The sequence below is a fragment of the Scomber japonicus genome, chromosome 8 (assembly GCF_027409825.1).
Source record: "Scomber japonicus isolate fScoJap1 chromosome 8, fScoJap1.pri, whole genome shotgun sequence".
Lineage (NCBI taxonomy): Eukaryota > Metazoa > Chordata > Actinopteri > Scombriformes > Scombridae > Scomber > Scomber japonicus.
The window spans coordinates 23,573,171-23,595,603 of record NC_070585.1 but is presented as its reverse complement, the minus strand read 5'-3'; the positions used below and the strand labels follow the sequence as shown (position 1 = coordinate 23,595,603).

At 37.9% G+C, this 22,433-nt stretch overlaps 1 protein-coding gene across 1 annotated transcript in view; it reads right to left on the bottom strand.

The window, feature by feature from the left end:
• tnmd (tenomodulin) overlaps nucleotides 1-22,433 on the bottom strand; it is a 52,617-nt gene that overhangs the window by 16,009 nt on the left and 14,175 nt on the right. Inside the window, exon 3 of the mRNA XM_053324401.1 lies at nucleotides 3,163-3,303. Coding sequence (XP_053180376.1) covers nucleotides 3,163-3,303 — 141 coding nt within the window. The remainder of the gene's footprint in view (nucleotides 1-3,162; nucleotides 3,304-22,433) is intronic.

Genomic DNA, 22,433 nt, shown 5'->3' with positions numbered 1-22,433 from the left:
ATGCAGTGAACGTTTTATTGACTATCAAAGAAGCACACTTTTATGATTATTTGGCTTGTGTTAGCTAAATTGAGCTAGTTTTGCCATTTTAATAATAATTTAATAATAATAACAGTATGCAATTTGACTTTTGTTAGCTGTTATTTCTTGCTCTATCTAGTTTTGTGACTTTTGTGCCTCTACATCATTGCAAAGCATAGCATGAGTATCAAATTTGCCAATATTCCTGATTCCTGATATGACTGTGCGATACTGAATGGCTAAAAAGTCATATGGGCACAGCCAGCTACTGGTCCTGAAGGGGAAGTTGCAGCTAGAGAATAATATGGCAGGGCACAGTGACAAATGACAGAAATGGTGAGAAGTGAAAGCAAAAATGAGCATAATCCACTGAGAAATAAGGCCTGTTTAAAAACATTATATTAACATTAACGTGACTTATTGCAGATTGGCTACATTCTCCAGATGTTTCTTCCAACATATGTGGTGATTTAAGGATGTTGTTTACCTCCAGCTTCAAGCTAGATACCATTTGAAAATAAGCAGCCAAACAAAATGACAAACAACTGGCAGAATATGAGAACCAAGACACTGATATAGCTGCAACACCTGGAGGGAGCGACTGGGGGCTATTAGAGTATGCCTATGTTGAAGCTGATGTTTTTTCTTTGTTTCATTTTTATTTTTTTACACTTGTTTTATTTATATGGTGGTACACTGATGCAATGTTTAGCCTCTCAGCAATAAGGTTCTGGCTGCAGGTACTTTCCTCCCACAGTTCAAAGACATTCAGGTAAGTTTAATTGGAGACTCTAACACAGGTGTAACTGTGAGTGTGTTAGTGTTACACCCTGTAATAGACTGGTGAACTGTCCAAGGTCTACTTTCTCACCTCTCGCCCATTGTGAGCTAAAACAGGCTCCAGACCCCTGCGACGCTGCCAAGTATAAGCATACTATATATAATAGATGGATGAGTGTCTAAATACATGTAGGACAGAATATCAAAAACACCTGATAATATGACCTTCAGTGTTATAGACTACCAAATGTATGTTTTCCAATTAGTCCAAAAGGGCTCAGGGTGATCCCACTGAGACATCAGCTTGAACACACCACAGACCCCAGGTCTTGAAAGCTCTCACGCTGACTCATAGAACTCACACTTTGAAATTACTGAACAGTGGGTCAGTAGGTCTGCAGTGCTACAGTCTGGGTTGAAGGGAATTACGCAGAATAAGTAACTGTTTTAATATTTTAAAAAACAGGATGACAAGGGAAGTTGGAATACATCCAAAAAAGGGGAAAGTTGGCAATTTGATGTGTTTCAGGCCACTGTGCAGTAAATGGAAAGTTTTTGACTTTTATGCCTGGTCTTGTACAAACTAAATAAAATGACTGAGAAACTACACTGGAATGTCATAATAAGAGGATAAATGTATCCTTACTCCAAAGACAGAGTTTCTATTAAACACTTATGCTTTCTACTGTAAGAAAAACACATTTAAGTCAAAGCTTTTCTAATATTGACCAAAACCTAAATCAGACCAGAATGAAAATGCCTCAATGACTGATGATTATTGCTTCAACCATAATCTGTGATAAAAGACACACAGTGTTAAGAAATATGCACTCATTTTGTGATGTAACACCGACACAGTTAGTCATCTAATTGAAATAAAGTTTCAGCACAAGGTTAAGGCCAATTTTGTTGAAAGGTGCTTTTGTTCCCTTGTCAACAATATTTATTAGTTTGTTTTAATGTAACAACTATACTGCTTCTCTCAGGATGTCTTTTTCTCAATGTTTTCCCTCTCTCTCTCCTTTACAATGAGTTTAGAACTAGTCTGAAACAATAGTGAGTGGATTTTGACTGTGGTCCACGGTCCTGGTGGCATAATCCCCTCATTTTCCATTCCTCACACAGCCCCCGGGCTAGATGGAGATTGTTTTAGAGGTGGCTTTGGTCTGTGTAATAACATGCAACATTCCCTTTTTTTTGTATATAAAAAAAATCAATTCTAACATCAGCACACAGCTACCACTTAGTATAACCTATTTTTATATGGGTTCCCTTCTTCATAAAAAAAAATCACTATAAGGATTGAATTGCTCTGCTTATTCTCTTGTTTCTTAGTCTTCCATGGTGGAGCACTGAATCAAACAAATCTCCTCAGGGGATGTGCTTCACTAACAGGAAGTGGAACAAACAGGCACATGTGTTTATGCATGTGTGTGTGTGTGTGTGAGAGAGACACATACTGGGCTAGGTGAGGGAGTATAGAGAAAGAAATAGAGAGATTGATTGCAAAGTTTTCCGGTGCTGTACTGGGTTTCCATCATATAGCCTTTCTGGATTCACAAAGACCATTGTAACAACCCCCCCCCCCCCCCCAAAAAAAAAAAGTCAACAAGTCAATGCAGGTTTTTGTTTGAGATGAGGTTTATCCTTTAACGTTCAGCTTTACAACCTAACATTTCACAGTAAATAATGGTGTGAGAGTTGGAGCATTCATTACCCAGTCAAGCAGCACACTCCCTTCTCGGAGTTGCTGCATGTGTAACCTCCGGCACACTTGAGCAGTGTTTAGTAATGAAAGGTAAGTTAATGAGTTCTGCTGGAGATGAAATTGCAGTTGAAAAACAAATAGAGATGGGCTTCTTAATGGTGTTTGTCACTATACTGAGAAGAAGTTACTGTATAAAATTAACCGGAAGAAAGCAGTCTTTGAGTACAAGGCCTTCACATCCAGCTGCTGTGTGAGCGCTTAAACACACAACAAATCTCTAGGAGTACAGCTGCTGGTTTAGTGACTGTCTGTGTATTCAACCAGATATTATTTGTACTTGTGGTGTTTTAGAGAAATTGATTTCTGATCCCTGTGTACACACCTCACTAAGTTTAATTTCCATTATTTAGTTTCTCAAATGTTTCAAAGGTTTGTAACACCTCTTTTTCATTGAGAGCGTAAAAAAGACGAGAACATTTTGTTGAAGAGGAAAATATGATTTCAGCAATGGATAAATGTTGTCAACCGATTCTTTGAAAAGGGCAGGATGTGAATATCATAATCCTTCCCCTGCTGAAGAAAAGACAGGATTACAGCATACATTTTTCAGCTAAGAAGGATAGCTTACAGGGTCTTGTTTAACCTTTACTTACATTTTTGAAGTCGTGCACCTCAAGTACCTCTTCACTCCCATTACCCATTATGAAGATCTCAATGTGCCGACCAGGGTCAATCTCCATTATACTGTCTGTCTCCACGCCATCCACCACAGCTTTGTACTGATGGTCATACACCTGAAATGACAAGAAAAAAACAAATACTACTGTGACTAACAGATCAACACAACAATAGTATACTCATCATCATTAACACGGGAAGGGGGTTGCTGCCCCCCTCATCAGAGCAATCAGCTCCCATGCACAGTTTGACACATCTGGCTCTGATGCATATACATGGCAACATTTTGGACAGATGAGTCTTTCTCACATTCAGTTATTGCACTGTTTGACTAGAATGGTCTTTTTCATATTCAAGGGTTCGCTTTTCCATTAGTCAAAAACAAAAAAACAGCATTAAATAAATCTCAGGAATCTGATTACCTATCAAACTCAGTCATGGTTTCAAAATGTATAATTCTATAATAGTGCTAAAACTACACAGATGCATTGTAGGAAACAGTGCTAACAAAAGCAACACAAAAAAAAAAAGAAAAGAAGTGATTGGTCAACCAGTGCATTGCTATGGCAGCAACGCACTGGTTGACATAGCAACAGAATGTCCTGTTCCTGCTACCCGTAGAAATCAACATATATGAGTTTATTTCTCTGTTATCCTTATGTAACATGACTCATTTCTCCTCTCACCAGAATAGTGTGCTTTGATGGATGATTTAGCCCAAATTAAACGTACGTCTCCTAAAAATATTTATTAATATTTGTCACTGTTGTTAGCACTGTTTTCCACAATGCATCTATGTAGTTTTAGGGCTATTACAGAAACAGAGATATCCTGTCGAGCAGCAATCTGTTTGTTGAAACACATAATAAAAGCATGTGACATGATTAAATAACTTCATTGCTTACTTGACGTCACACATTTTACATTCAGTTGGCAGTCCCTCCCTAATGAAAACTTCTTCATCATCATTTTGTAATAAGGAAAATGAAAACATTAATAAATGAATGAAAATTAAACCAATTTCTGACTTTCTTAGTGTGCCAAAAATGATTTCGCAATGAACATTAAGCTGTCCAGGCCTCTGAATGTCTTTCAGTGATTTTTACTGATTCAAATAGGTCTGATACTATTATACTCATTGACAGCTGTCTCCTTGGATGGAAAATCAATCAGCCCCCCTAGCACTTTGTGGGGTAGACTCTGACTTTCTGTGCCAAAGCCAGAAAAATAGCAATATCCATGAAAAATAGTGACAGAATAATTGCCATAAAAAGGGGGACAAACATAGGTGAGAAGGCACAGTTATAAGTTGACATAAAGAAATAACAGCTCTTAAATCAGCACTTGCTACTGCAAAAATAACCTGTCAAACAGAAAACAGACAATAAGACAACAACAGACTGAATAATGAAATTAAACTAATTCAGTCAAATTATCAGACTAACTTAAAATAGGATAGGAAAATCAGGAGTTCAAAAATTATAATATGAAAATATGCTTGAATTGATTTCTTGCAGTTGATGAGTGTGAAATTGTATTTTAAGCATAAAACCAAAACAAAAACAGTGTCCTGAAAGACAGTAACATGCTCTGTAAAGCTGAGCTGGGCTGCAGAGTTGGTTGATAAATCTGTGGATCTATCACTATGAGTGACGCCTTTCATCTGGCACACAGTCATGTGATACCTTACGGATATTAAAAAAAAAAAAAAAAAAAAAAAAAATATATATATATATATAAAAACTACATAATCAAACATTTCTGTGTTGCAGCGGCAGAAAGTTCTGGTGACTTTCTACCACTGCACCACAGCATCCTGACATACTGCATTTCAGTGTGGTATCTCAGCTGCACAGCAGCTGATAGGAAAGCTCTTCAGCGGGTCGTCTCCAGCACATAGAAGATCATTGGGATACAGCTCCCAGCCCTGGAGGACATCTACAGCTCACGCTGCCTCAGGAAAGCAACCAGCATCTGCAAGGACTCCACACACACATGCCATCGTCTGTTTGAACTCCTTCCATCTGGCAGAAGTTATAAGGCCTTCAACGCCCGTACCTCCAGACTAAGAAATAGCTTTTTCCCCAGAGCTATAACTGCTCTGAATCAGTCCACTAAATACTCCCCATAATCTGTCTGACTGCCCCCATAATTGTCTGGCACATCTGACTTCACATACACACATACTGCACTATGCCACCAAATAAGCTATACGGTACACAGGAGTCCACTCTTACCCATTCTGTGTTACCGTCTGGATATCGTGTCCAATATCTGTATCTACAACACAGTGGCAGCTGCTGTAATTAATATCCTCAGCTTATGGGGGCTGATACATTCACCCACATTGTGTTTTTATGAAGACTCTATATCTACATTTCCATTTTGTGTTGGTCTTGGTGCTGCATTGCACACCTGAGCTGTTTAATATAACAATAATAATAATAATAATAATAATAATAATAATACATTTTATTTAAAGGCGCCTTTCTTGGCACTCAATGACACCGTACAGAAGTTGTTTGTACTATTTATACTGTACATACTGTTGAGACTGTTTATTGCTTAATTGCTACTTTACTACTTTTCCGTAATGTATGGGTTCTGCTGCTGCATTACACAATTGAGCTGTTGTAATACTTATTACTGCCAGTCACTGTTCATGCTTTGTCATTTTATTGCTATTTAATCTTGTTGTTCTATTTTTTACCTTTTTATTTTTATTTATAGCATTGATACAGAAGACTTAATCTTGCCATTCAATGACAATAAAGCTATTCCCTTCTATTCTAACTACATCCAATATCAATATCATAACAACAGCTATAGTACTGAGAGGAGATCTTGCATATGATGTGTATCAATACAAAATCTAACTCAAAATGACGGCTCCACAAACCTCCACAATCATAATCCGAACATCAGTTATAACAATCACATGTGCAATTCGAATATTTCTGTTGGTTGAAGAACTGAAAACAAGAAAAAATATCTGTTTGAAGTTTGCCTGAAGTAAGTAAAATAAAGACTTTTTGAATTTCACGTACAGTTATAGCTCTCTTTTTACTGATGCCTTTAAAGCAGTGTTGTTTATCACAACTGCTTGCTTATGTACTGTTCTCGGACACGCATGGATAGCACTTGAAATTCCCTGTCTGAAAAATGATTCATGCCCACCAGCTGAAAATATGCTATTAATATTTATGTGAGGGTTGTGTTATGATGAGAAATATATTGCTGAGTTCATCTTCATCTGTCTCAGTGGCAAATCAGAGCCTCGCCAATGAGATGCATGATTAATGAATACACTCGGATGGGAGTCCATCAGGATTTATTTCCCTCATCAGAAACATCTGAATGTCCTCTAACACGAAATTAGCTTTCACTTTACTCTCTTTCACATGTTCAGTATTTAACATGTTTTGATTCTGCTTGCTTCTATGCAATATTCAGTACATTTACAGTGCATTACGTGTGGTATAGCTAGACCTTTTCTTTTTTATACCGGTGGGAGAACAGAGCGATAATGATCAAATGGGATATAATTCCTAATAGGAAATCACTGTTAGAATGGCACTAGCCTATAAATCTCCATTAACATGGGTCACAGCAGCCTTGGCTCCAAAGAGAAGTAGAACTTAAAATCGTCAGGAGAAGCCAAATTAAGATGGGCTTGAAATTTAAGTGTCAATTGAGCAGTTATGGATAAAATTGGGGCTATTAAACAGTCTGAAAGTCTGTGTGGTGAATTAAAGTTCTATTTGAGCATTTCTTTTATATTAACATAAAGGTGGAATGAGGGAATAGATTCTGGAGGCCTATTGATTTATACTAAAACAGTGAATTACATTTTCAGCAGGCTATCACTTTTGATGAAAATCCAGCAGTGAGAATCTCTCCAACACACCAGGTTGAAATAGATAATAATGTATTACAACAGTTTGACTTCAACTGGTTCAATATCCAAAGCTGCTGCTGTGCGCCATAATTGGTATTCTCAAAATAGAAATGAATAGCCTATGTACAGCCTCTTTTTATACTTATAGATGCTTTAGTACATCGGTAAACTTGCCGTGTGATTCATGCTGCAATAAGAGGAAGGCTTCTGAACACTTTGCCTCAATTTAATGGTGATGGTTGAAATTATTATTATTTTCATCATTATATTCTCATTATTTTTTGCCACTGTTACAGCACATATATGTAAGAAATGATGCAATGGTGTGTTTAAAGAGGACTTGTTTCTCATAATTTACTTATCTTGTACCATTTCTAAATAGTAATTCATAGAAACTGTCACTTGGCTGAAAAACCTTTCCATAAAAAAAAAGCTGTGAAAGTTAATTAGTTTCCCATATGACACTGAACAGGCAGATAAAAGGCCAGCACATGGGAAAGGCTCCAATTTATCTCTGTACAAGGACTCTGAAAGGCTACTGTGTGACTCCTTTGGTCACAAAGACTTTTAATACACTTGAAACTCAAACAATTATTCCACAGTGACATTAAAGCTGCAGTAGGCATGATTTTTTACATAACATACACAAATCATATAGTTTGACAAAGACACATATCAACTCCAGGTCCACTTACTATCATTACAGTCAGGAAATGACCATTTATATATTATGTAAATATAATTACATGGTTAAATTTGGTGAGAAAAATGGTTAAATCAACATTACAAAAAATACAGCACATAAGTATGAGGTGCGTATGAGCTTTAGTGAGAAATGTTGGGGTACAATGGCAGTGCATCACTCACATTGAGTCAGCTGATTGCAATGCATAAATCAACCTGCTAACCAATCAGCTGATGAAAATGTGACTCCGGGTCTCTGCCTGAACTAACATCTTTTCCCCAACCTTTCAACCACATTTCATAGTCTTCCTCATCTCCATAACAACTGCACAAACTCTGCTGATGAAAACTGATGTGCTGTTGAAGGTGGCGAAAAGTTCTTTAGTGGATGTTTTAAAGGAGGTTATTTAACTTTTTTGTTGAAAAACCATATCAGACATAAATTACTAGTGAAAAGCATTGTTGTAAAACATGACTGGAGGGGATCTTTACACAGAATAGCTAAAGAACTGTCCACACTATCTTTTGAGTAAGATTGCTGAGATTCATCCAATGCACTTTAACCTTTATTTTAATGTGACTGAAAGAAAAAGCTATTCATTAAATCTTAATGGGGCAGAGCAACACACTGAAAGCAACATTATCACCTTATAAAGTTTATATTGTAAACTTTTTTAACAAGTTGTTGCTTATTTACACATTCAGCAGACACTGAGCACTGAGCATTGAACATTAGCATTGGCTTTTTGGGGCTTTTTGTCACCTGGTGAGTATAAATCCAATATTCACTCTATATTTTAGGTTAGTTTTGGTCTCCTCACAGGCTCCTGGGGGTAATATTTGTCTATTTAGCTTCTAAATGTTCCACTATTTTCACCAGCTAGACCCCGACTTTGTCTGTTGTTTGGTGCTGGGCAGGTACAGTAGTGTACATCAGGTTAATGATGACAATTAAAGTCTGCATAAAAAGGACTGATTCAGCGACGGAAGAAACCCAGACTTGACTGATCCTCTTGAAGTTCTGTTGCTGCATGGGCCTATCAACAAAACACAAATAAAGAGGTGGCCCACCTGATGAGGGGGCCCACTCCCATTCAAAGAATGATTTCTGATTAAAATACAGGATTGTAAAACCAACTCCTATGGGCTCTACAAGTCCTCTGGAAACTGCTGCCTGTTGCATCTGGAAATTACACTGATGAGAGCAGTGGGACTGTATCAAAAGAGTAAAGATAAATCAAAACAATGAGATTAAAGACGTTACAAAGCTAAAAGAAACTGCAGAGTTAGATGGTAATTCTGTGGATTGGTCAAATTACATGTAGCCTTTTGATCCATTGTTAATATAAAGATATTGATTAGTGCAGGTTTAGCTATAGACATGCACTTCAACATATATGTGATAATAACCTTGTATTCATTTTACAACTTTTCTTCAAAAAACATCCCTTGCAAGTTTAACAAATCTACTTTTGGCCTGTCTTTTAATAACCACTATTTCAGAAGGAACTGTCTTCACTAATGAATCTGGCAATTTATTGGAAGACTGCACAGCTCTCTGAAATCACATTTCATGATTTTGGAGAATTTGACGTTCTCAAAACTCAAGAGTTTCCTGTCAACATGTGAAGTTTCCAACTGCAGCTTTACGCAACAGACTTTAATCTGAAGTTCAGTGCTGGCTCACTGTTGTCTCACCAGAGCTCCAACTTCTGAGAGCACACTGAAGTGCAAAAACAACTCACAGGAACAAGAGCATTTAGTTTTTAAGAAGGCAAAGCAGCAACAAATATACTATGAAGTCACTGGATTAAACTCTACAGTGTATTTGAACACTTAAAGGTTACACAGCAAACAACCTTGTACTGCACTGAAACTCACATTAATTGCCAAAGAAACATTACAGTGGAAAAAACTTTCTTATTTATTTGAAAAACTACCAATGTCCAGTAAGCAGTCTGTCCTCACAATAAAGACAACAGTACAGGTAAAAACAAGCTATAGTTATGTTTGAGTGAAAGACAGACAAATTAATTATGATGTGGAGAAGTGACGCTGTGCAGATAATGTCAGTTATCAGTGACAAATGTCCATAACTGGGTGGGTGGCAACACAGATAGATGGCAATAAGTGGAGTCGGCTACAGGAGCTCGCTGTTGGCTTCCTGTTTCCAACCACAAGTCAGGCCAGTTTAAAAAACTTTAACCATAGCGTTATCGCACCTTAAAACATGATTATTTTTTTATCAGTGATTTGTAATGATTTTGGAAAGCACCGATAAGAGGCAACATATTAGAAAACACTGTGGGTTGTTCTGGAGTGCATGGTACAACTGTGGTCCTTTAATGATGAGGATGTGTTGTCCATATTTTTGCACAGTGGTCGACTCCCATATCACAAGATGCCTCAGACTGTTGTACAGTACAAGATAAAGAATTCAGATCTCCACAGCTAAGAAAACATTCAAGCTTAGGAATGTGAGGCGATCCATGCAGAAGCCTTCACAAACAATGCCTTGTTTATTTCCTCTGTTCAAGGTTTCTGTCTGATGTGGTTCTAAGCAACCTCCGTCTAGATGGTTTCAAACACAGACTCACAGTGAAAGGAGTGAATGAGAAGCGGCAGGCACAGCCAGACCTGCGGGTTATTTGTGCGAATGGGTTGTGGTGTGGCACCTGAGGACATTAAGCAAAGGTCACGTAGATGTTGTTACAGGTGAGTGGGTTGCAGTTGGTACTGTGTGTGTGTGTGTGTGTGTGTGTGTGAGTGGAGAAATAGAGTGTGCATATGTGCATCTATGGAGGAGGCAGCTGTGAGAATGAGAGAGATGAGTTGATGACAATATGTCCTCTTAGTTGTCCTTGAGGGTTGGGAGATAGAGGCTCCAGTCAGGCGGAACTGGATGCCTGTCACTCACGGCAGGGTGGTGATGGGTGGGTGGGGTGTGGGGTGTGGGGCACTTGCAGGCGTGGGAGGAAAAGGTGGCGCGGGGGCTGCGCAGTGCACAGGGCCTCCTGGGAGCCATAGGCAGCCTTGTGATAGATGGAGGTGGGCAGCAGCTTAGACAGTCACACCGGCGAACACTCTGTCCTTTTGGTTTTAGCCCTTTAGTTTTAAAGCGACTGGAGACTTGTGGGCTCAGATTCTGTTTGACAAAAGTTGTTAAAAACAAGCCTGTATTATGTTTTATTCATGTGATGCTGGTAATGTAAAATACAACAGCAAACAAATATTATAGACTATTCCTCTATAAACTAAATCAGGGTGTCACAAAAATCTAATCTTTATATTTCTTTCTCCTTTTACTTTAGGAAATGGAGTAGACTTGCAAGCACTTGAGTCTATTCTTTCGACTGCTTAAAAAAAAATCTGTCCCATTGGTTAAACTTAGACGTCTTAAATCAAATAATCAGCAAGGTACTTGTGAATAAATGTAAATGCGAATGTAAAACTCACGATAATTATGAAAAGAAAGCAGTGATGTTGATTGTTGGGTAAGGATGTGAACTATATTCGCTACTTATAAATCAAGGACATTTTCCCCCCGAGGAAAGCAACACAATAGATTGTAATATCTGTCGGCTAAAAACGACATATACTGTAGCTATGTTTGAGTGACAGATGCCATCTAGTGGCTGCAGTAATTATGACCCGGAGCAGTGACGCAGTTGAGAGGACATATATATGTCGACAAATTTTCTCACTTGGATGAGGTGGGGTGGATGGACGCTATCACCCAACAAAAGGCCTTGCCGCAGGAGACCACTGTTTGTTTCACATTTCCAACTTTAACCTATAGTGTTATTATTATAACCATGACGACAAAGGTTGCCTGAGTTTAATGAAGTAGTACCTTTAACCCACACTGCGTTTATCTTACCTTAACAAAAGTGATCATTTCAATCCAAACCAAGATCTTCCCCCAAACCTAACCAAGTGTTTTTTGGCATTTAGCATCATTATTCATTAACAGTGTTTTTGGAAAACAAAGGAAAACGATGTTTTTCCGCTGTTTACTGCTGATAGTGCTGCCAGATAAGAAAATGCTCCCACATGCCTTTTTAGATTACACAGACAAATGACGTATTTAGTTGTTTAATTAGGAGGACTTGTTGAAATCAAGTCACACTATTTCTGTCTTTGCTAGTTACATACAGTATACTGTATATGCTCTTTATGTAAATAACTGTTGATGCTGTTGGTTTTTCGAAGAGTCTTTTATTGCATGACTGTAAAAATTAGTTGTCTTTAATCAACTGACAAATGCAGTGGTGTCAACTGTGTCTCTATTGTTTTGCATATTATTGCTCATTTTCTATGATTTCACCTGCACTTTGCATTCACAAACAAAAATTATACGCCTACACATACAGTATATGTCTATTATTCAGATCATAATTTAAATAATTGAGCTATGACCCAAATACTCCTCAGGTAAACAAACCATCCAAAGCTCTTTAATATAAATATGGGAGACAGTCTAGTTGTTCTGCTTGACTGCAGCTTTAAATAGACTTATAGAGAATCAATCACATAGCCATATTCGATCTGAAGAAGCTGACATTTCTTATTGCATTTTTCTTGAATTGCACTGACAATGAACCTGCAGATAGTCATGCTTTCCTGGGAGCTGAATCATACAGAGTTTGATATCTCTGTATCTTTTCTATTGTAGTTTGCCAGTAGTTGCCATGATTGTTTGTGTAAACTAGTGACAAACATTTAAAGATTGTTCTATTGGCATTCACACAGCTTTTATCGGTGCCTTATTTTCCAGGATGTGTGCTGTGTTATTATTGGCCATTATACTGCAGTGATACCTAGCTCGGATAAGTGTCTGGTGTCTTATAAATGAATTACAGAACTAAAATGAGAAATAACGCCTCTGTAACATCTCCCAGGTATAAAAAGAAATCATCAGTTTCTTTTACACCAGCTTTTAAAACTTGAAACAGCTGGGCATGGAAAACCAGACTCAGATCACCAGCTTTCTTGCCAGTGATGCACATTGAGTTTTTTTTTTTTTTACTTCCCTTGTCTCTACTGTCGGCTCTGCTGTCCTCAAGCAACCTGCACCACACTTCTTCTTTCAGAGCTCGTGTCTCTTCACATGGGCAGTCACATGAGAACGGCTAATGTCTCCCAAATACTCTGGTTGCACTCTGGTTGGAAGTGTTGTTTTTATTAGAGTTTCTCATTTTCTCAGTCGGAAAATTGGAACATCTCAGTTAGACCCATTGGAAATTGCCACTGCAGAGGTGTACCATTTGCAAATAAAAGAAAACACGGCTTCTGCCAGAATAATTAAAGGGACAGTTCACCTCTAAATCAAAAACACATAGTTGTCCTCTTACCTGTAGTGCTGTTTATCCTTCTACATAATTGTGCTGTGAGTTGAGGACCAGCGAACCTGCTCCTGCTTTTCTCTCAGCTGGGTAACATGTCCAAGAATTCTCCACTGAGCTTTATTATCATGACCTGGAATTTTCTTGTGTTTCTGATTAAACTAAGTGTGTGTCTCTCTCTTTTTAAATGTCATTATTAAAGTGGTGAATTAAAGGGACAGTTTACCACAAAATCAAAAACACGTATGTTTCCTCTAAGATGTCTGCCTTCTATTAAATACAACGGAAATGTTGCTCAAAGCATCAAAAAAAACTGAGCGACAATGTCTCTTTCCAGAAATTATGAGTAGACACGCTTCTTCCTGCATGGTGAGATGGTTGGTAGTTGTAGCTCAGTTAAAAGATAATAGTTCTTCAATGAAACTGCTTATCTTGAGTAACCAGGTCATGGTTCCTGGGAGGAGACATTGCTGTTGAGTTTCTCGAATGTATTATTTTGGCGCTTTGAGCACCACAAGCTAATTGTCATCCAGTATTGTTTTATTATATCTCCAAAAAGTTGCAACTCACACCAAAATGATCAAGATGAATATTTTCTTCATATACTGTAGGTGTATTTTTGATTTTAAGAGTGAACTATCCCTTTAATTCACCCATTCAATGATGGCATATTCACACACTGAGTTTCACCAGTAACATGATAAAATTACAGGCAATGATAACAAACCTGGGAGGAGAATACTTAGAAATACTGAGAGAAAGCTGAGAGAAAAGCAGGGGCAGGTTCTGAGGTCATATGGAGATATTTCTTGAAAATGAGGATCCGAAAGGGAAAATAATTACAGCTGGTATAGATTTTCCATCCAGAAACACTTGTGCAGATGTGCGTAGTATGCATCTGTTTTCTTTGGCAAGGTATTTTTTAAAAGATTTTATATTAGAAAAAATCAGAGAGTGGAAAGAGACAGTAGATTTCATTGTGCAGTGTCTCAATACTGTGGGGATTATGCTTCTGGACACTGATTACTAACCCTGTGAACTCCCACAGAATTGCAAAATTTGGATATGAAGTAGGAATGCTCTCTGGCTGCCAAACACATGTGGGATGCTGTTTGGTGATGCCTGCTGAATACAGGCAGCTGGATCTGGACAGACGCCAGCTCAGAAAATTCAATTTAGAAAATACTGGTCAGTCACTAATGCGTCATCAACTTAGTTGGTTCAGGGTAAAATGAGCCCACTGGCAGCGCATGACATCAATCTTACTGAAGACATCCTGACAGCAAGGACAATACAAAACAGAGCAACATGTGTAAATACTGTACGTGGCTGTACATCACCCTTTTTTTTACAATGACACTGCATCTGTCTTTTTGTTTATTTCTTTCAGAGTACTTGTCAAAAGGTACATTTACATACATATATATTTCAGTCAGTAAAGGTTTTTTCATGTTAAAAACTTTGTGCCATCATTGTCTTCAACCGAAGGAAGGATTTAATTATGGCACAAAAACAAACATATACAAACAAACAAAGAATTAATTGATTTCCTCTCTGATTTGTTCCATATTACCTATACTTTCTATCTAGATTCATGGTGGCATATAAATACTTTAGCTAGACTTTCTATTTTTCTGTAATAAAGACTGTAGTGCAATACCAAGTGAAACAGTATCTGACTGGTGTGTTTCCTTAATTCCTTCATTTCCTCAAGTCCCATAGGCTATATTATAGCATGAATCCACTTAAACTGAGCTTAAATGTTGATATGCACTGGATCGTAGTTATTGTCAATGAAATTTGACAAAAAGCAATTTTACAGAGATCAGAAGTGACTCTTTTGTCCGAGCTATGTAGTTTCCTAGCTATGAAGATACTGTAACCACACCTCCAATAACTGGAAACCAATGTGAAATTGCAGTAGTGGATAAAAGACATGAAATGATGAAGTATAGATTAGCTGTCTAATTGGTTACATTATCCCTCATGCAGGAAAAAACAATGTGTCAAGTAGTCCCCATAGTTAACACAACACAGTATTCAATCTGGTTTAGATAGATCTTACATAAGCAAAGTTTCCCCTCAAATGTGAAAAGAATTTCCAGAATATTGGCAAAGGAAGACGTGAATTCATGCTTATTTCCATCTACTACTGGTATGTGAATATTAGGAGCTGGGCTCATCCAAAAGGGGAAAAAAGTTTAGTTAATGCAGTACCATTAAATCAACAAGGTGATGTAGAAATAAGATCTCCACTCAGAAATGTTGTTATTTCCAGTCAGGGTTTTTATGTGCATATTGAAAATGTGTATAAAAACAGATGTATGGAAACTCATTTATAGAGTCCAACGGAGTAAAAGGTTAGTAAAACCAAACCAGAAAATATGTTTGATTATGGAAAGATCTCTTCTTATATAATGTCTAAAATTGTTTACCTTTTTAGCTCTGGAACAAATGTTTATTTATTGTAATTACCCATCCAGTCTTATTTTAGTCACCAAAATATGTTTCACATTCAGATCAACCAGCACACAGAGTTTCCTTAGAAGCATATTTAAAGCAACCCTTGAAACATAAAGTCAAAGCACGCAGTCTGAACTTCTGTCTGGAAGCTGTATGTATGTACCCAACAGTCAGTGTTTAATGAAAGGACACAAAGTCAAAGTATGGCTCTAAATATAAACATAAGGCACTGAGACATTTCTGCATTGTAATTAGCACCACTCTATTCTGCGGTTTTGTTATATCTGGAGGTAAATAGCTGGATGCAAGCAATTAAGAAAGAGTGTTCAATTTTACCCTCCCTTTTATCTTCAGGAAGCTCTATCAATAGAGGCAACACACGCCACCGGATGTTTCAGCTCAAAAACATGCTGAGCTTCAAATATTCACTAGTGGCTCCACTTAAATCAAATAATGCTAAACCTGTTTTGATCTCAGTGACAGTGATGATGTTGTTGCATGCTGGTGCTTGAGCTCTTGCATTTTTGTGGAAACTTAACCTGTTTTTGGAAATCGAACAAAAATCACAATCTGAGTATGTGGTGTATGTAGCATTAAATGGCAGGCTAAAACTAGGTTGGCGTGGGGTTAGTGCTGTTGGGAATTCACCCAAGCAATTACTTAAAGCATCAATTTGATGTTAAAATGTTTTACAGCTGCCAGTACCAAAGGCCAGTAAAGGAAAATCCTAAGGTCATTAGCCTCTCAAAGAATAAACTTGGACGTGTCAAAATGCAAGCCTTAATGGAGCCATCCTTCTAAAGCACATTAACACTTTTAAAACAAACAGCTACCAGCAATACACCTCACATGTACCTCCATTCTCAGCCAAGTTTTTTTTCAGTATTTTTCTTATTCCAGCAGATATCTCACTAACACATAGACAGTGGTATGCCACAGTAAGATATTTCCAGCAGAGCTACAGTGGTGTATAAGGACAGAAACATGTATAACCATCTAAAACATCAACTATAAAGGTCAGATTTTGGAGTCTCACAAGAGCAAAGAGCAAGAGCTTTTTTTATAGTCTCACCATTTTACACTGATGCTCAATAATCACACAAATCCACTGCAGAAGAAGAAAGGGTAAAAAAAATCCCCTGCTGACAGAAATCTCAATAGACCTTAAAGTAAAGCAGTCAAGAAAGGGATTTTACCAACAATAGAATTTATGACATTTCATCACAAAAACACTCTTGAAGTGCATTAAACATCACAAACTGATGATACTTAACAGTGTAAGAGTATCTGAGGTTGGATTTTTCCTTTAATGGGCAGCAGAATGAGAAAACCATATTAGTAGTAAGTTCAAAACCAATCCCCCTGAAAAGAAGTTGCTTCTATAGGCTTTATGGTAGAGAAAATACTTTAGCTCCACGATGTAATTGGTTGGAGTCTGATGCCTTTAATCTAATTGGTATCAGATAGGTGTCAAATGGCGCTGATGGCTATCGGTGAAGAATCAGTGAGAGATATGGGAACTCTTCCATTTGAGTTCTTCACAGGAGTACGGCAGGTTATATAGATATTCATTTCTCCAAAGCTCTAAAGGAATAGTTTGGGAAATTAGCTTATTTGCTTTTTTGAGGATCGATACCACTCTCATGTCTGTATCGTAAAAATGAAGCAGGAGCCAGGAGCTGAGCTTAAAGGCTAGAAATAGAGGGAGATAGCTAGCTTCCTGTAAAGCTAACCAATGATAAAACAGAAGACTAGAAATTACCATTTGTGTTTACAGAGAGTTTAATTTCACTATTTCTTAGCTAACTTGGAGGATAGACTGTTATTCATCAAGAAACAGTTCCATTATGTAATTATCTCTAAAATGACACGTTTGTCTCTACATGTATGTCTGTCTAAAGACTAAACAAAGATAGCATCTTAATTGTTAGTTAAAATTAGCAACACATAAATATCATCAACCATCTTTACTGTTCATTTTAGCTGTTGCAAGGAAGGTGAACAAAGATATATTGTCAAACGTAAACCTCTGAAGAGAAAAGTCAGGTCAATAACGACATGTTCAAGTGACAGAGACGTCAAGCCTCAAACCTCAAATAGTTATGACTCTCGTCTATTGGGAGGACACAGTGTGATGTTGTTACAGAGCTAGTCTGCAGAGGAAAGAAGTCAGGTGGTTTGATTGGTAAAACAAACATCAGACTTTAACACTGGAGATTTCTGTTTCTTATTTTTAGTCTTTCTTTTAACCATGACAATAAACATTCCACCATTGTTTCCGAACACAACCAAGTAGTTTTTGTTTTCCCTTAATTTGGAGCACTTGTAGAGACATATTGTTGCTCTGTTGATTCAGTGTGAAACTAGAGTGTCAGTAAAGAGATATTCTGTAGATCCTTTCAAAAAGCTAAAATAGCAAAGAGGAAATAATAGCCAATTTCAAAAAACAAAAAACAAAAAAACCCTGAAAACCAGTTACCAAATAATAAGACTCTTCCAGGAGCACCTTTTTTGTCAGGAATAATGGAGCATGGATTGATGGCTTATGGAATATATGGAGCACATATGTGCATTAACTCAAGTGGAATTTTGGCAGGAGTCACAGACTATCATACTTCTGCTGTTTTATTTTCATTGTGGGAATCAATTCATTGCGGAACCTCTGAATCTTGAATGCAGCCTACATCTCTCTTCTGTCAACCTACTCATACCTGAAAGTGGTGTAATGACCCACTTTCTCTCTGTCCCCCAGCGACTCTGCCGCTTACCACATTTGACCACCTTGCTGTGGTCGACTACAGTCTGCAGCTGCTGTTAATTTACAGGAGCACTGTGCAACCCTTTTTCTAGTTCTGAAGCATATATGTGACTAATCACACCAGTCATTTTAAACAACTTGAGCTCTCTCTGGCAATAAATCACCTTGATACGTGCTACTGTGCTGATAATAGAGCTACGTTCAGAAGGGAGAAGGGTAAGGGGAACTTTGGGAGCTATTCAGTACTTTTTGGTCAGCATACTATTGTGAAACAAACTCAGGGACTGGGACATATTGTTCGAGGAATAGTTTGTTTCTGTGATCTCAACAAAAATCAAAGTGGAAACAACAAAGGGTTGTATTTTCTTTATACAACAGCCTGGGGAATATGATGTTTCCCTGTGTTTTTTGCTTTAAAAGTTCCTATTTTTCTTCCTTTTTATCTTTTTTCAGTTACAACTTCCACAAAATTTACACTCGTGTGCGTGCTCTATTAATATACCATAGAGATTTTTCAAGACACAGTTACTGTAATTCTTAAAGCAAATGTGACACCGACCCTACCTAGGCTGAAAATGAAATATTACTAACATACATTTACCCAGTGTTTGATCTGCTTTCAACATTTCTTAAAAGTTTTAGCCAAACCCAGATAAACTAAAGAGAGGAAATAGTGGCTTTCTTCTTCACCTCAATAACGGTGAGAAAAAAGGGCTTCCAAAATGGCCAAGAGTATACTTTTTTATCTTCACCCGCCAACTGTCAGAGGGAACAGAGGAACTTCACAAGGCCTTTAAAGATGGTGTTAAACCACCTTTTCGGGACATGACAAATGATGTAACATCCCCCTAATTCCACAAGCAGACATGATATAGATATGGCTTCCAGGGAATCAACAACCGGCAAAGAAAATGAAGTTAAACGATACAAAGACCTTGGCTATGACTGCATCGTGCCATTTCTCTTTTCTCCCTGTCATTGCACTGTTTCATGTTGCATCCTCCCTTTATGTCTTTCCCTGTCAAGTTACCACTGTGCCGAGCGGAAGAACAATCTGCTCCTTGTCAGGAGTGCTGAATGAATCCTGTTGCTTATTGTTGAGGTGAACGCGTTATTTGAATACGACCAATCTCCTGTAATAAAAGGGCCGCTGTGGTTTATGAAATATTCATCAAAGGTATCCCCCAGAGACTCAGGTGCATTCAGAGGCATATCTCACAATCTGAAACAGACTTCAACAGACAAAAGATTGCAAGCAGTGACTGCAAGCATCCGAACTATGAAGCAGACAGTCACAAGGGGAGTGACCTCTATAGCGGATATGTCTCCTTGTCGCTCTGCTGCTTTTCAGCCATTCCACCTCCTAATAAATCAACAAGAGCACACTCTGGGATCCAGCAGCTAAGTGGCATTTAAGAAACAGCTTGTGAGAGCTGTAAGGCTGCAATTTGGATCATTTACACCCAAGGCAATAATTTGGCCAGATGAACAGCATTCACAGCAACTGGAAAGTTTTTAAGCCACTAAAGTAACTAAAGAAAAAAAAAGCGTAGCATTTTGTTAAAAGTCAATGAGGACTGAACTTCTTGTGGTTCAGAAGGGGAAAATTATTCCCATTTGCACAGGTTCACTCAATATTTGGGATGTGACATGTTTAAATTCACTGGCAATTCACCAACTGATGACAATATGTAGTTGCAGTGCTATTTATCAGAAGTGTTTGTAGTACATTTATCTGTGTGCCAACTTATGCATAAAAAATGTGCATTGAAAGCAATAAAATCCAATATACATTCAGCTTACTGCAAAAACGCCAAACTACTGTTTCCTCTAGAAATACCAATAACAGCAGCCTCTGCAGACATCCATGGTCGAGTCAGGATGATCAAAGTTGGAATCACTACAACAGTGCGACCACTTCTCTTCTTTTATGATCACAACACGGCTGATATTCCCAGAACAGAAAAATCACCCCTACCATTACTTCATCAGCGCCTTACAACATATAGAACAAGTCAACAATGCCCGTAACAAGGTAGACTGTTAGAACAATTCCTAACAGCGCTGCAGGGAGATATACAGGCTCATAATTGTTCAAACATTGTTTACACCATGCGTCTGCCTTGAAGACACAATAAAAAAGGGGGAGTGATAGTCCTATGCAGAGACACTGGGCTATCACACTGGGATTATGGGTACTGACGAGAAGCTCTTCGTCTGTTGCCATGGCCCCTGTGTGGGTTGCATGTCAGCGCTGCTCTGCCCTTCTTTTTAATAACACTGAAAAATACTTTGAAGACCCACTGGGGGAACACAACACATTATACTCCCCATGGTCTGGGTCTGTGATTTTACAGCTTAACATTGTCTCATGCTATCATGCTAAAAAAGAAGAAAGAAGAAGAAAAAAAAGCCCTCATCATTTGATTCAGTTTTTCAGCATAATTTACTTTCAAACCTACATGGTTCATCACAGCTATCCACCGAAGAAAGTCATGCAAATTAAACACTTTGAAATAACAAATTAATGCTTTTCATTGTTTTTGCCACTGATTAAGATTCCAATTTTATGAAAGCTGCTTACAGTAACAAGGAGTGACCAATGTGATATATGTATTTCTCTCAGGATGAAGCAAATAATCAGGTTTTCTCTCATTGTCCTGTGAAGTAAAAGGGTACTTAAATGCTCCTCATCCACTACACTTCCATGAATAACTACTGGTAACCCTCTATTTTACAGGCCCTTTTACATCCCACAATGTCTTTTACAGTATTTCACAGCGGAGGTTGATTGCAGGAACTCTATTCAGTTTGTGAGAGCCGTGCTGTGAAACATACTGTATTGTATTTTTTAAAAGTGAAGCTTCTACAGATAATTTGCTGACCTGATGATTGCTTTTGGAGCAACAAAGCTTGGATTCGATCCAGCACAGGAAAAAAAAACAAAAACACTTTGTATCTCTAACTATAACCTGACCACATAGTCTGAATTCAATATGAAATGTTTAATTAATTTGCAAACAAATTAGGCAATGTGATGAATAACTGTAAAGATTATATGATTATCATTGGGCTATTCAAATATAATGCCTTCACACGAATTTCAACTGCACTTAAATGTTGTTTTGCTCCACAAAAACTGTCAAAAAAAGGTTAAAGACACAGCAGACTGCACCGTGCACTGATAGTTTTAAAGATAGGTTTGTAACACCCCTGAAGCTCACAAGGGATCACATGGGTAATTTAGGTCAAAGATCAGGTGACACTTGATGAAAACGGTGAATATACACTGGGGAGGAGGAAGGGGATTACCACCAAGAGCTACATGACAGATAGGACATTCTTTCCAGGTTCATTACATACCTGAAATATTATTTAACACCTTCAGCTCTCTTAATTATGAATGTATGAAACTTGCTCTACATAATTAATTCAGCAATAAATATAAGACATACACTTTTTTTTCTTTTGTGACTTCATTCAAATTAGATTTAGTGATTGCCAGTGATTAATGTGATGGCACTTTAGAGGTGTAAACTGGTAAAGTCATATGGCATAATGTAAGATGTTCAAGCTCCAGTCTCAATAGTTTGTTCCTCAGCAGAAATGAATTTTGATATTAATGTGTACTGTATGACAGCATTGTTGTTAATTAAACCCTGCAACATTTCACCCAGGCTATTATTTGTTCCTGCCAGACAGCTAATGAGCCCCACATTATCTCAGCGAGAGACAAAAGCCCAGAGGACCCACTGTACTTTAAAGAGTCTGAGACCCCGGGTGCAACGGGTTAGAAGAAAATTGTGTTTTCAGAATGACGCACCTTCTCTCACACCATGGGATCAACCATCATCATCTTCCTATCCTCCTGTATTTAACACAAATAAAGCTCTGTGTTTCATTCATCTGAGTTCTAGCTCCTCATGCAGGTCAGTGGGTCAGTCCTGTTGCCACCATGAACACCAGGAAAAGGATCTTGACAAGCTTTATCATAATCAGCTGACAAAGTGAAGTACATTTTCTGGGCAAATGAGACACAGCAGCCCAGCAGCAGCTGTCATCCATCATACTCCTGGTGATAAGTGCTGGATAACTACA